Here is a 16,429-nt window from a genome sequence, read left to right on the forward strand (position 1 = left end):
TGTTCTTTTTCCCATCTAAATCTTTTCTTTCTATTGGGCAGTCTGAGATATGGCTTTTTCTTTGCAACTCTGCCAACATCCCGGAGTCGCCTCTTCACTGAAAATAACCTTTGTTACCACATAGTTTCTTAGTTAACTTAATACCATGTAAATACCAGGTAAATACCAGCTTAAACTGGGCTGTAAAATAAAGCATTACCACTAAATCTTAAGTTGACCCCATCAGCTACCTGACGCATACATCTTAGTTTTTACAAGACAAGTGGTCAGAATCTTTCTACGTTCCAAATCATTATCGTTATTGCTATTTGTTTTGCATTGTACACAACCCTAGTGGCAGCATAAATGCATTCTGTCCTTATAGCCAATCCATCATTTTGTTTGTCCTATCGATGAACCTCCTTTCTGCTACAAAATGGAGGGGATTGGGGAACGGCAGCGGCGCAATGGTCCTGGGGCCTCATAGGTTTCAAAGGGCGGGCTAGTAATTGGAGTGAGGCGCAAGGTTGACCCGGCCATTCCTGATATGTTGTTCAGGCTGCAAGATTTCTCATAGCCAGTTGCTTTAGAGGAGAACATTAATTGAAAGGAAATAGTTTACAATAATTATTTGGTTTAGTTGTTGGATTTGTTATTTAGGATTAAATTAAATGCAAGTTTAAAAAAAAGTTGAAATGTTTATACATGTGATGACAAGGTGGACATGGGAAATTGACATATTGATGGTTATTTGGGTGTAGAATGAAGGATGCATATAATTGAAAAACATATTGAGAGTGTTAGCATAGATAAGATAGAGGTTAGTAACAGTACACGATAGAAAGTAATAAAATGAGAATAAATCAAATTGTGAGTAAATAATGTCAAAATGTTAGGAGACATATAAAAGACAGACGAGGACAGACATAGAGACAAGACAGGACGGGACAGAACAAGAAAATGCGAGTTATGATTTATGTCATTCATTATTCTTTTCAATAGAGAAAACAAAAAAAGTTCTGATTAATAGGTAATTTAGGATTAAAACATTCAAACCTTCAGACCAGTTGAATAAAGCACCCAACATTGCCTAATAAGACAACAGCTCTGACCAGGTTCCTAGGTTCAGGTGTTTTAGACAACCATTTGGTCAAAGACAAAGCAGTTCTTTTCAGACCAAGACACAGCAACAAATAAAGCAAATACACAAAGCTCAGGTTTCACTGATCAAACGGTCGACCAAATGAAGTTGTCAGGGACGTAAAATTGTATTCTTTAACATTGTTTCCACAAAACTGTGTCTCATCCTGAGTCATACATGTGTCCATTTTCCCGAGTGACGTGAGAGTGAGAAGAGCCCAGACTCATTGACACAAAATCCGTGGTTACAAACTGGCCATTTCTCAAGACACCCTTTAGATTCCTGACAACTTCACATGGCCAACATTAGAACAAATTTCCCCCACATTCAAACTCACTTCCTCTTTCCTGGGAACCACATCCTGCAACAGAGAATTATTTATAGGGGGAAAAGCAACATTTTGTAAATCAGTGCTCTACTACTGTATGTTAAAACACAGAGCGCTGCTAAATTGAAACCAATCCAAATCTATTGTACTACAATGGCCGCTGGTATTCTCACTGAATTTCTGCTTTTATATCAAACTCTGCATGAAGATTTCTGTTTAAAGCACCATAAAACATATAGCTTTTCCCTCTGTACTTTCAGTCGATATCACTGGGTAAGGCATGCAGACATTGAGCTCCCCCCCGTAGAGAGCAGACAGAGAATAGACACTACACAGTGGTGTGCTGAAGAGTGCTGTTGAGTCAGGTGAAATATAAAACCCCATTGGTAGTGGTGTTAACACTACTCTAACAACGCCTAACTGGCCCATAGTGGGCGAAGCTGTGTGATCTACAGGTGTCAATCCGGGATTTGAACCATTAGAGCACTACTGGGTTATCATACTCTTATTTTACAGTATGTGGCAGTTCAGCCAATTGTGTAAATGCTAGCTAATCTCCTCTAATGGCGGCATAGGTCATAGTCTCATTAGAGAGTCGTTGTCTGTACGAGTGTAGAGCTCCAACACTCACGGGTCTTCACTCAAAGATAGACAACAAAGAACACCCCTTGGCATGATGCTCTTTCTGCCTCCTTGCTGCATTAGGAAAAACCACTTCACTATGGCAACGTCGCAGTCCACGGTGACCAACTAGACCACTCTACATTTAAACCTCACTAGTCCATAAATAAAAAAGTTCCTTTTTTAAAATTCTAGCTGGCTGAGGCACATTAGTTGGAAGGCAACTCAGTGAAATATTGATGAGGACATTTTCACTGGGCTTCTCCAGTGCTACACACACAACCATGTCTTGAACAGTGGCAGGGTACCGTAAAGGGGACTGTTGTTGCTCCATTCATAGTTTACCTTTTTTTTATGTCCCACTGACCTTCCAAAGGTCAGATGGACGGTCAACTTATCCGAACTGTGTAGCGTGTTTAGCTTTTAGCTTCCCTTATGTTCCTACACGTGCATGTATTGGCTGCGAGTGTGTTTTCCGAAACTATTATATTACATACGGAACTGTTATATCACATTCTACAAAGTACAAATGAATAACTTATGTAAAGAACCTCACATGGCAAAGGTTCAAATGGGTCTACAGCCAGTCGATAGCTCACAACATTCCAGTCGAAACATTTTCTCATATGATGATTTTGAATCGATACAGTCCTGGACTGGATTAATTGCAACCAATATTGTTTGCCAACATCGAGTTCCTTTAAATGCTGAAATGATTGGCCATTTAATTTTTACCAGGGTACTTATACTAATGATGACAAATATACTGTAGGTTCACGCATTAGACGCTGATATTCTATGTTTGCTACTGTGGAAGTGTAGGGCTGGAGAGAGAGTTATTATAGCGCGACACACCAGTAGCATGTACGCTGGGGATTTTCTCCTAGTGCTATTCCTGGAAATCAACATGCAGCATGCAATACTTGGAGACAGAGAGAGACAACCCAAAAAAAAGAGAAAGAGAGGCTCACACAAACTGTTCATATGATCCAAAACTAAACTGGTCAAAGCTACATGAAAACACTATATTAATCCACATCGTATCAACTAATCTTCTGAGGAAACAGATCAAGCCCCATTAAGCAAACCCTTTTTTACATTTTTTTTTATAACTGAACGTCCACAGTAGCTTTCTTTACATTGAATCCGGTAACACTTGAAGTATGAAAAATGGAGACTCACATGGACAACACAAAAAACACACATCTTTCCTTGACAGTTTTGACTCTAGTTAGAAGTTTGGTAAACTGACATGGAAAGACGTACCTAATGTCAGGCATTGTATGGGGATTTAAATAGACCCAGGATGGACCCAAGATCTAAAGGCTACTTCTACCAGGCATAACACTTATTCTCTACGATAAAAACGTTTATACCTACTTACAGCCAGACTTACATTACACTTAAAGGGAGTTAATATCTACTGTCGTGAGATTAGTTACATTATAAAACAATAAATGTACAGTAAATGTCAATAAACCATATCAGGGGACTTAATCTACTTCTACTTTGTTTCACTATGACTTTAATACCGACCTAAAGCCAAACTCAATTGGCACTACATGAGAGGGGAAGTACCTACCTACAGTCAGACTTTAGTTACACTTGCACTGCACTGGCGGCCTGGGAATGGGATGGAGAATGAATGTTAATCACAGAGGGAGAGGTGGATGGAGGGAACATGGAGAACAGAGAAGAAGTACAAATATTCAGACCAGATTTTTACCCAAAAATACAAATTTTCTTGGCAAGTCTATACTACGTTATACTTCTCGTATTGTATACTATACATACATGAGATAATACAGTGCATTCGGAAAGTATTCAGACCCCTTGACTTTATCCATATTTTGTTAAGTTACAGCCTTATTCTAAAAGTGATAAAACAGTTTTTTCCCCTCATCAATCTACACACAATACCCCATACTAATAAAGCAAAAACAGGTTTTTATTAAAATGTTAAAATGTTAACCCCCCCCCTCTGAAATATCACATTTACATACGTATTCAGACCCTTTACTCATTACTTTGTTGAAGCACCTTTGGCAGCAATTACAACCTCGAGTCTTCTTGGGTATGACGCTACAAGCTTGGCACACCTGTATTTGGGGAGTTTCTCCCATTCTTCTCTGCAGATCCTCTCAAGCTCTGTCAGGTCGGATTGGGAATGTCACTGCACAGCTATTTTCAGGTCTCTCCAGAGATGTTCGATCGGGTTCAAGCCCGCATTCTGGCTGGGCCACTCAAGGACATTCAGAGGGACTCTGGAGCTCTGTCAGAGTGACCATCGGATTCTTGGCCAAGGCCCTTCTCCCCCGATTGCTCAATTTGGCCTAGGCGGCCAGCTCTAGGAAGAGTCTTGGTGATTCCAAACTTCTTCCATTTAAGAATGATGGAGGCCACTGTGTTCTTGGGGACCTTCAATGCTGCAGAAATGTTTTGGTACCCTTTCCCAGATCTGTGCCTCGACACAATCCTGTCTCGGAGCTCTACGGACAATTTGGTTTTTGCTCTGACATGCACAGTCAACTGTGGGACCTTATATAGACAGGTGTGTGCCTTTCCAAATCATGTCCAATCAGTTGAATTTACCACAGATGGATTCCAATCAAGTTGTAGAAACATCTCAAGGATGATCAATGGAAACGATGCACCTGGGCTAAATTTCGAGTCTCATAGCAAAGAGTCTGAATACTTATGTCAATAAAGTATTTCAGTTTTTTTATATATACATTTGCAAAAATGTCTACAAACCTGTTTTCGCTTTGTCATTGTAGGGTATTGTGTGTAGATTGACGAGGAACATGTTTTATGTAATCCATTTTAGAATAAGGCTGTAGCATAACAAAATGTGGGAAAAGGAAAGGGGTCTGAATACTTTCCGAAGGTACTGGAAGTTGTTAAAGATGGTGTGGGTTTGTATTACCCATACTTAAATATATTGGTCTGTTCTTGCACCATAACACAAGCCACAATGTGCTCAGCACTTGCCTAGGATGTCTTTTGGGAAAACACACCATATATTATGCTGGCAGTGACTTGTTAACCATACTGTATCTAGGTCATACTGATTGTGCGTCAGCTATCCTCTTCCTACACTCCAAGGAGATATATATTTTACAATTTATACAGGTCATATATGTCTAATATTAGATTGGATAAAAAGCTGTCATGGGTGAAAATATTAGCAGTGTTGTTATGGAGAGACGTGAGTAACAGTGATATTTGACATAGAGAATTAGATGCATTTATGAAGTGCAACAACAAACAATTCATTTTTCATACATTCACATTTGAAAAATATTTTGAGAGAACAATGAATTAGGACAGGATGAAATTGACAGGTAACAGATAAACATAATTTTTTGGGAAGATCTGCCTATTAGAAGTGGCTTCAGGAGGAGATCCTTGTTAAGTGTTCCATCCGAAACATACACAACTGGTCAAAAGGTTTAGAACCCCCTACTCATTCAAGAGTTTTTCTTTATTTTTACGATTTTGTACATTTTAGAATAATAGTGAAGACATCAAAACTATGAAATAACACATATGGAATCATGTAGTAACCAAAAAAGTGTTAAACAAATAGCCACCCTTGATGACAGCTTTGCACACTCTTGACAGTCTCTCAACCAGCTTCACCTGGAATGCTTTTCCAACAGTCTTGAAGGAGTTCCCACATATGTGACCCAATTCAGGAAACTAGGCGTATGTCGCAAGTCACGACTTCATAGGAGAGCCTTTTGAACATATATATTTTTTTTATCAAAATGCTTTTTTTGGCAGAAATGCCGTTGTGAACTTTCATGTGCCTTAATATCAAACTAGTATGTCATCTGTAAATACGAATAAAATTGTTAAATTATGAGCCTAGTTGGTTTAGTCACAGAGAAAGCCAGCAACCTTCCCGCTAGCCATGATTGGCAGAGATAATGAGTGGGCTGGACATGCCGAGAGATGAGTTTGGATTGGTCTGCGGTGTTGCATCTTGTGTATATAAAATGAGCTGCTCGTAATGCGTAAATAATCCTTTCTACTGCAGTTTTTTTGAAAGATAGAACGTTAGCCACGGAGAACTGCAAATGTGTTGCTACTGCTCTCAATAGCATTGCAGCCCTGAATTTATCAGGTGCTATCGACAAAGGTCAGTGGGAAAAAGTTGTGATTTCTGGCTGCAATGCTGTCTCTCACTCTGAAAATAACACGTTTTGAAATCAGTGGAACACAACGGGCTAAACAAGCTGTGCAAGTTAAACAGAAACAACACATGATGTCTTATAAAAGGGGTTGCAGTCTGCCGTGAAGCGTTCATCCATGTATACAGGTAAGAATCTAGCTACAGATTCAGATATTATACGTTTCTAATTTTGTCAGAAAGTTGTTTTCATTGCAAGCTAAAGGTTGCTGTTAGCTAGCTAACTAGCTAACATTGAACCTATTGGTTAACTTTAGCTAGCTATGACAATCGGTTTGTATTGCTAGTTAAAGCTTGCTGTTAGTTAGCCAGCTGACGTCAGATGGCTAGCTACAGTAGCTAACATTACCTGTATGAACTGTGTGTAGTGATGTTCTCAGAATGCCATTTCGCATCTATTGTATAATAATTCTAAAATATTTGTATCTGGAATTTGTCTTTCAGCATCAATCAGTAGAACAGGCCTGACTCTAATCCACCAGTCATACAGTCATTAAAAAGAGAGCTGGCCCAAGCAAGCAAAGGCAGCAGCGCAGTCATCACCTACATGCACCATTTCTTCACCAACTACGGAGTTGGGAAAACACGTGTGGACCTGAATTGTGATAACTGCAGTGGCCAAAACAAGAATACGTTTGTGCTCTGGTATTGTACCTGGTGGACCATGCACAAGCTCCACCACAATCTGGACCTTCACTTCCTGATCACAGGCCACACCAAGTTTGCCCCTGACTGGTGCTTCGGCCTCATCAAGCAGCGCTCAGAAAGACCAGAGTGAACACTGTCTGAGATTGCTGCTGTTGTGAAGGGCAGCACTGTGACAGGGGTCAACATCCCACAGCTGGCTGGACTGGAGGATGGTACGGTGCTGGTGGAAAGCTGTGGCTGGCAACAACACCTGACTCCATACTTCAGGCCGCTGCCACAGGTCAAGCATTGCCAGAATTTCAGGTAAAAAATCATTTTCATTGTATGAGGTTTTTCTTATCTAAACTTGGGAGGTGAAGGGATGTTGTGCAGGGTTGTAATGTCTTCTGATTTTTGTTGTTGTTGTTATTCCCTGTTTTACAGCTTCGATGCTTTGGAACCTGGTGTTGTTGTCGCCAAGGAGCGTACGGACTGTCGGGACTAGGTTTCAGCTGCTGCGCAACGCTGACATCCTACCTCCCATAGATGGTCTGCCTGTAAAAGCACCACCTGGACTGGACAAAGCTAGACAAACTATCTTTTAGACAAGATCAGGGAGTTTTTCGACGAAGAGGCTATGGACATCACATGCCCTGCACCAAAGTCAAGGGCAGGACAGAAACAGGCTCTCCGAATATAGATTCCCTTGTTCATGCGTGGTTTGGACGGACCAGTCATCTCAACTATCTGCAGTGCCTCTATTCACATGACTCTCTACTAACATACACGCCATACGTTGCTGCTACTATTTTTTTTATCCTGTTGCTCTGCCACTTTACCCCCTGATTGTATGCATATGCACCTGTCACGACTTCCGCCGAAGTCGGTCCCTCTCCTTGTTCGGGCGGCGTTCGGAGGTCGACGTCACCGACCTTTTAGCCATCGCCGATCCACTTTTCATTTTCCATTTGTTTTGTCTTTGTCTTACACACCTGGTTTCAATTCCCCAATTACTTGTTCATTATTTAACCCTCTGTTCCCCCATGTTTGTTTGTGAGTGATTGTTTTTATGTAATACGGTCCGTTTGTGTGGGCTCGCTTATTTTGTATTGTCTTTGACATTTTTTTGTAAAATACGTTTATTTACTCATATCTGCTGTCCTGCACCTGACTCCTCTACACCAGCTACACACAGACCACATTACACTACCTCATCTATCACTGATATCGTTATTGATATTGTTCTTGTACATAGTGTCAATATAAATAAAATATACAGTATCTATTTCTGATATTGCAACTATGCAAGTAACCATTTGGCTGTACTGTTTACACCTTCTGTACCATCCACTTAGCAAGACTTAGCAAAATATTGAAATATAAAATTAATATTGATATGCGTGGTCATAACATGATTTTGTGACATACCACAACTATATCATGTGACCGTGTCAAGTGTCCACCACATACATATATGGCGCATGCATCTGTTAATGTACTGTACATGTGCACCTCACTCAGGTTTCAACTCAGGTTGCATGGCCTTAACTTATGTATGGAATACTATGTGATAAGTGCATGTGTAACAGTATAAATAAAGTATGCTAATGTCCTGGTGTGAAGGCATTTGGGCAGTGGTGTAAAGTACTTAAGTAAAAATACGTTAACGTCCTAAATAAGTAGTTTTTTTTTATATCTGTGCATTAGTTTACTATTTATATTTTTGGCAACTTTTACTTCACTGCAGTCCTACATTACTCCATACATTTTCCTTGACACCCAAAAGTACTCGTTACATTTTGACAGGAAAATTGTCCAATTCACACACTTATCAAGAGAACATCCCTGCTCATCCCTACTGCCTCTGATCTGGCAGAGTCACTAAACACAAATGCTTCGTTTGTAAAATATGTCTGAGTGTTGCAGTGTGCCCCTGGCTTCCGTCAATAAAAAAAGATAATTCAGCTGTCTGGTTTGCTTAATATTAAGGAATTTAAAATGGTTTATATTTTTACTTTTACTTTTGATACTTAAGTACATTGTGCCCCTAGCTATAAGTCAATAAAAATATTTAAAAAATTATGAAAATTGTGCCATCTGGTTTAATATAAGGAATTTAAAGTTATTTATACTTTTACTCAAGTATGACAATTTAGTATTTTTTCCACCACTGGATGTGGCTGAGGATAATAGCATTTCTTCACATGACCCATCAATTTAGACAAGTGTGTCAAATATTTATAACATATTTGTATCTGGACACTTTCTGTTTACCTGGAATTGTTCCTTGTTGTAGGCTACTACCACTTCTAGTCTTAATCTTTACTACACTAGTCACTGTTTAGCACATGACCTCACATGTGAATCCTTAAAGAGATGGGTGGGGCTGGCTTAAGAGGGTGTGAACAATGCTGAATGGGTGTAGACAAAGGAGAGCTCTCCAGTAGGTATCAAAACATTCAACGGCCCTTTTCTCAAAAGTGAGTTTACAAGTTTATCAACGTTCAAAGCAAAATTACTTTCCCATTGTTACTCAAAAATACAGTGTATGATATACCATTTTGTAGCTCTCTCTACTTTTATCCAATGTAAAAAAAAAACTGTTTCAAATGTTGCTATATAAGACGGATTTGAGCTGGTCAGTCACATATGCTGAATAATTGTTGGCTGCTTTTCCTTCACTCTGTGGTCTGACTCATTCCAAACCATCTCAATTTGGTTGAGGTCGGGGGATTGTGGAGGCCAGGTCATCTGATGCAGCACTCCATCACCCTCCTTCTTTGTAAAATAGCCTTTACACAGCCTGGAGGTGTGTTGGGTCATTGTCCTGTTGAAAAACAAATGATAGTCCCACTAATCCCAAACCAGATGGGATGGCGTATCGCTTCATAATTCTGTGGTAATCATGCTGGTTAAGTGTGCCTTGAATTCTAAATAAATCACAGACAGTGTCACCAGCAAAGCATCCCCACACCATCACACCTCCTCCATGCTTTACGGTGGGAAATACACATGCGGAGATCATCCGTTTACCCACACCACGTCTCACAAAGACACGACGGTTGGAACCAAAAATGTCCAATTTGGACATTTCGACTCCAGACCAAAGGACACATTTCCACCGGTCTAATGTCCATTGCTCGTGTTTCTTAGCCCAAGCAAGTCTCTTCTTCTTATCGGTGTTCTTTAGTAGTGGTTTCTTTGCAGCAATTCGACCATGAAGACCTGATTACACAGTCTCCTCTGAACAGTTGATGTTGAGATGTGTCTGTTACTTGAACTCTGTGAAGCATTTATTTGGGCTGCAATTTCTGAAGCTGGTAACTCTAATGAACTTATCCTCTGCAGCAGAGGTAAGTCTGGGTCTTCTTTTCCTTTGGCTGTCCTCATGAGAGCCAGTTTCATCATAGCGCGTGATGGTTTTTGCGACTGCACTTGAAGAAACTTTCTAAGTTCTTGAAATGTTACGTATTGACTGACCTTCATGTCTTAAAGTAATAATGGAGTGTCGTTTCTCTTTGCTTATTTGAACTGTTCTTGCCATAATATGGACTTGGTCTTTTACCAGATAGGGCTATCTTCTGTATACCAACCCTACCTTGTCACAACACAACTGATTGGCTCAAATGCATTAAGGAAAGAAATTCCACAAATGAACTTTTAAGAAGGCACGCCTTTTAAACGAAAAGCATTCCAGGTGACTGCCTCATGAAGCTGGTTGAGAGAATGCTAAGAGTGTGCAAAGCTGTCATCAAGGCAAAGGGTGGCTATTTGAAGAATCACAAATATAAAATATACTTTGATTTGTTTAACACTTGGTTACTTTGGTTACTACATGATTTCATATGTGTTATTTCATAGTTTTGATGTCTTCACTATTATTCTACAATGTATATAATAGTAAAAAAAACTATCCTTAGTTAGAATATGCAGAATCTTTCACCAGCTCAAAGTTTCAACTATTATCAAAATGTTCCACTACACTGCAACATACTGTATCAATCAACAATCTATTCTCTCCAAAACAGGCAACCAAGAGAAGAGAGAAGAGAAAAAAGAGAAAAAAAAGGGAGTATAAAGAGAAAAAGAGAGAAAATCCCTGTTTATACCTGGTGCTAACATGTGTCCTTTGTCCTGATCTTGTCCACATTCTGATTGTGCCCACATATTAGCCGTTGGACCTACACATGGTATTAAAACGTGTCTCTTACCCATCCATCCACTGTGTCCATTATGACCAGATTGTCCTGTATGCAAATGATTTGACAGTTTCACGTCCTGACCTTAGTTCCTTTTTTATGTCTCTATTTTGATTTGGTCAGGGCGTGAGTTGGGGTGGGCATTCTATGTTTTTCATTCTATGTTTTGTATTTCTATGTGTTTGGCCTGGTATGGTTCCCAATCAGAGGCAGCTGTCTATCGTTCTCTGATTGAGAACCATACTTAGGTAGCCTTTTCCCACCTGGTGTTTGTGGGTAGTTGTTTCCTGTTTTGTGTTGTGTCACCTTTCAGGACTGTTTCGATTTTCGTTGTTTCACTTTTGTTATTTTGTATTTAGTGTTCAGTTATAATAAATTTAACATGGACACGTACCACGCTGCATTTTGGTCCGATCTTTCCTGTTCTTCAGATGAAGAAGATCGTTACAGACAGCTATTTTTTCAAAATAATATTTTTTAATTTATTTTAGGACAAATATTTATGCAATAAGTCAATGGTGCCTAAATATAACCTTATTGTAAATGTATTTTCTGAAGGTCAAAGGTTTTTTGATGACTTAATTCATTTCAATTGAAATTAATACTGAAATACAATCAAATCCACACTGTGGATGTAACTTATTAAAATATTTGTTGTATTATTTGTTGTATTATTTATTTTCAAATACAAATAAATGTATATATATGTATTATTCATTTATGCATTTAATTAAATTAAATTATCCCAATTATTAAAAATAAGCATAGGTGATGGGAAGATTGAGAGGAGGAAAGGTAGATAGACAATCTGACTAAAGACAAACAGACTACAAAGCACACCAACATGTAGAGACAAAGTAACTGACAACATTACACACTTGACACAGAAACAACAGAAACAGACTAAAAGGAACTCTGATTGACAATGGTCCTTGACAAACAGACATTAAACATACACAACAAAATCAACTAATAGAATATAGAGAAATGAAGGTTAACAGAAATCTCAAAGAGAGACACACAAAACAATACACACACACATATATATATATATACACACACAAGACACATATTAATACACACACATATAGGCCATGTCTAAATACCCGTACTTGCATTCTAAATATTAGGCTATTTGGGTATGCGAAAATAGGACATTTTATAGTATGTGAAACTTCAAAAATGTAGTATGCCCTGAATGCCAGGATGTACCACTCACATCAACTTTTCATCTAGTTACTAGATTCTAGTAGCGTTCAATGCACACTACTGTGGAAGAGAATCGGCTTTTCAGACCACGTTCGACAACAGTTGATAATTCGATAAGGGGACGCGCTGTACCGAAATGAACGCGTGGTGGGGAACGAGCGTGGTTGCACATTAGACGACTCCTTCTCAGTACGGATGAGCCAAATATGTTGATAGCTGTTGCTTACTGCATTCGTTGTTTTTTTACAGTATGTCTAAACAGTACTGTATGCAGTACGATTAGGATACAGTGTGTCGTTTTAGTAAGTAGTTAGGCAAGAGAGATTTCGGGACATGGCCATAGACACAAAAACATACAGAGAGTGAAGGAGAGGGTAAAGAGAAAGAAGAAGAAGAAAGAACAGATGACAGGGCATCAAGTGGGAGGACAGTATTGAGGGGGAAAGGGAATGACTGCGAGTGAGCAATCAAAGAGGTAATTGACCCTTTGACCTTATTGAACCCTGCATATTGCATTTCGGGCGAAGGAGGTCAAATGGACAAGTATCTTGTAGAGAGGCTTGAAATACTACTGAAATAACTTAAGGACTGCATATACAAAGATCGAAGAAAGAAACTGTGGGGAAAGCACACAACACCAGTTTGAGCACAATAGGGAATCCCACTTTAAAACAAAAAAACGGAACACATCGTTAAGCCATTATTATTTTCAGCTGGAGCAATTATGGCCATCAAACCTCCAGTGATTTTACAGTGTTCCCTTTGGGTTTCTTCACCTCATTCCTATCCATTTGGCATTCCATTCGATTTTTGGTCAATATGAGATTGAATGGCAATGCTGCTCGGAGGCATTCTATTTTTGTTCAGCGTCACACGGATGCAATGGTATTCCGTTACTATCAAATGTTACACGTTTCAGGTTACAGAGGGAAGTCAAGTTTCTGTGATCCTCGAGTCCCCCTACTGATACCAATATTTTCAGCAATGCTGAGAGCTGAACGTTGGCATGTAGAATTGTCACAAATATCGTAAAATGTTCTGGGAGTTAAAGGGTTATAGCTTTCCCCCCACCAAACGCTTGTACCGTGATAACGAGAGGAGGATTCATTCAGTAAACATTGAATGTCATCCTATGAAACCTCTAGTGCTTCTGGCTTCCTGCTTAAAATGGCCTCCTTTTTGGTTTTAAAGAGGGATTTGCGGCATTAAGTTGAGGTTTTATACACAAAAAGAACCGTTGAAAACACACAACACCGAAGCAGTCCGGGGCTTCCAAGAGAGGAGTTCAACAGCTCAAGGCTCGCTTACCTTAGATGGCACGTAGCTAGTTGTCAGTCAATCAGTCTGTCATAGTGTCTGTCTGGCAGTGTAATGTCGGCATCAGTCAGTGAGTCAGTATTTCGGTGTTTCTTTCAGTCACCAAGTGCAGTTAACTGTACAAGTGCAGCTAACTACACTCTTAGAAAAAAGGGTTCCAAAAGGGTTCTTCGGCTGTCCCCAAAGGGGAACACTTTTGGGTTCCATGTACAACCATCTGTGGAAAGGGTTCTACCTGGAACCAAAAAGGGTTCTTCAAAGGGTTATCCTATGGGGACAGAGTGTACTCAGGTCACTACAGTACAGCCAAGAAGTCAAGTCTGACCTTTTTAACTACACTAGGCACTGAAAGTACACATTTTGAGGTCTAGGGAATAGTGTTTTTCGAAACATGACACACTTAAAACACAACTTTTTGTCAATCAGCATTGCATTGATGTTAGTTTGTCGCATTTGTCTATCAATGTGAGGACTGTACAATGTTGAGGAGAGCCATATGATGATATGGCTGAAAATGTTGTTCCCGGCACGGCATGTATCGTAAGGCACTATTCCCGTGACCTTGGAGGCTCCGCTGACCCCACTGACCTTTGACCCAAAGATGGCCGCTGTACAACATCGCATTCAAAATCATCCATTATGTAAGCCCTAAATATAGCTAGAATATGTACATATCATATCATGATAGAAATCTGTGAGACTGGAAATTTCGCCCGGTGCATAGGCTGATTTCTTCAAAGAGCGATGTGTCTTTTGCTATCTGTCAGGGTGAATGTCAGTGAGGTAGAGAGGGCACCAGTGACAGACAAAACAACACAGTAAAAGCCACACACGACAACAACACAAACACATCACTCGGACGGCATTGAGAGTAGGACAGAGACACAGTGTAACGTGTAAGAATGAAAAAGCCCACATACAAACGCGTGATATGACACAACCTGAAGAGAGAGACAGCAACACAGAGCAGATCAGACAACACGTGACCCGCCGTTCCTGATAGCCCTCAAGTGTTACAGGGCTACTTCAGTGCAGCTGCCGCACGCGGCACACACAATCGCGCTCTGACCACACTCTCTCAAATACACAGCCTGGTGCACACGCAACACACACACACACTCACAGTATCTTACACTATACATTAAATATGGAAAACACGTAGATCCTCTTATTCATGATATGAGAAAAGAAAGATCAGGTTATTCTGAATAATAGATTATTCTGATTGGATGATACTCTGAGCAATACAATGCAATTGGGCCTTGATATACAAATCACAGTTTTACCCAACCGTAGCTCAATAGCTTGGTGCTGTTGTTCCCCTACCTATCTATTCCCTTACGGACAGAACACATTACATTACATACACTACATACATTTTCACGTGAACACGTGTTCATGTGATCACATGTGATCTGATGTGAGGTTAATGTGATAACAGGTGACAATATGTAAAGAAACATGTGATAACATGAAACTACAGACGTGTAATCATGTGATTTTCTGTAAGGGTTGATTTCACTATTTGAACTTACCTACATTAACACAGAGGGCAATTTATGGGTGATACTTCGACTTTACCTAACATACTGTACAGACACAGCACAGTGGGTACTAGTTGTGATTTGCAGTCATGCATAGTGTACTGTATGTGAGAGTGTGAGTGTGTTCTGTGTTCAAGTGTGTCTGTGGGTGGTATGTTTCAGTGTCAACTGCCAACATGCAATGTCATGGAGTTGAGAGAACCTAAAATGTTTGGCGGACGGATTAGGTAAAAACATGGTTCAGCTAACGGGGTTCCATTTCGGGTCCCCGTGGTTTTAAGGTGTTACCTCTTGGCCCTATGGTTTGATCCAGGAAGAGGTGGAGTTTGCATTGAGGTCCTGCTGTAGGAGAGACCCTTCCAGCTTATACCATTCATCAGCCAAAGGGGAGTCTGGGCTGGCTGCCAAGCCTGCTGCCTCTAGTTTAGCGTCAAAAGTGGCGTTGAGAGTTTGGGAGGAGTGTAAAGGAGAAGTGTTTGGTGCAGGTTTGGTGGTGGTGGTTGTAGGTGGTAAAAAAAGGTTTGTTGCAGCCCGTAAAGAAATGGATCGAGGTATTGCGTTTCAGAATCGGAACAAGAGTATACATGGGGTAAGCAGGTGTAAATAAGACATGTTTCGAAGAGGAAAGGAAAGGAGGAGGGAAAAGAATGGGGATATGGAATCAAAGATGGGGGACAAGGAAAGGGGGTGGGGGGGACAGGGCATCAAGTGGGAGGCAGCCAAACAAGGGGGAGGAAGGGAGGCAGGAGAGAGAGAGAGAGAGAGAGAGAGAGAGAGAGGGAGGGAGAGAGAGAAACAGAAGTGACGAGAGGTCAATTAATGCATGGTCAACTGTCTATGTACAAGAGACAGAGAAAGAGAGAGAAGCCATGAGCGTGAGAGAAGATGAGAGAATACAAAGGACAAAATGGAGGGTGACAATTTGAGGCAGTGAATGAAAGAGAGAGGGACAGAAAATACAGACAGGAAGAAAGAAAGGTGATACCAAGTGTGATGGAAGTGTCACAGCATGAAGGTGAAGAGGTGGAAACATGTATAGGCCAGAGCAAAGAAGAGCAGAAGAGTAAAGATGTTGTACGTGGGTGTTGTTGTGTCCTGTCAGAAACTAGTGTTTGGAACCTCTGTCACACCAACATGGCTCTTCCCATGATGCTCTTGGCCGTTGCTTGTGTCTGTCTGTGTGTTCTCAGTAACTAACCACAAATCAGTTCCCCTATATGCTGTATTTGATCATGTATACATCTCTTGTGTACGTATTTGTCCCCTGTG

The 16,429-nt window shown here is 40.3% G+C and overlaps 1 protein-coding gene across 3 annotated transcripts in view; it reads right to left on the reverse strand.

The window, feature by feature from the left end:
* Positions 1–408: 408 nt before the first annotated feature.
* kcnc3b (potassium voltage-gated channel, Shaw-related subfamily, member 3b) overlaps positions 409–16,429 on the reverse strand; it is a 49,705-nt gene continuing 33,684 nt past the window's right edge. Inside the window, exons 3-4 of one of the 3 annotated variants that reach the window (XM_038990413.1) lie at positions 16,291–16,373; positions 409–563 (exon numbers count right to left, since the gene is read on the reverse strand). In XM_038990413.1, coding sequence (XP_038846341.1) covers positions 409–563; positions 16,291–16,373 — 238 coding nt within the window. Of the gene's footprint in view, positions 564–15,457; positions 15,580–16,290; positions 16,374–16,429 lie in introns of those variants that run through there. The other 2 variants (XM_038990410.1, XM_038990411.1) reach the window with 2 other exon arrangements.

This window comes from Salvelinus namaycush, chromosome 4, assembly GCF_016432855.1.
Source record: "Salvelinus namaycush isolate Seneca chromosome 4, SaNama_1.0, whole genome shotgun sequence".
NCBI lineage: Eukaryota > Metazoa > Chordata > Actinopteri > Salmoniformes > Salmonidae > Salvelinus > Salvelinus namaycush.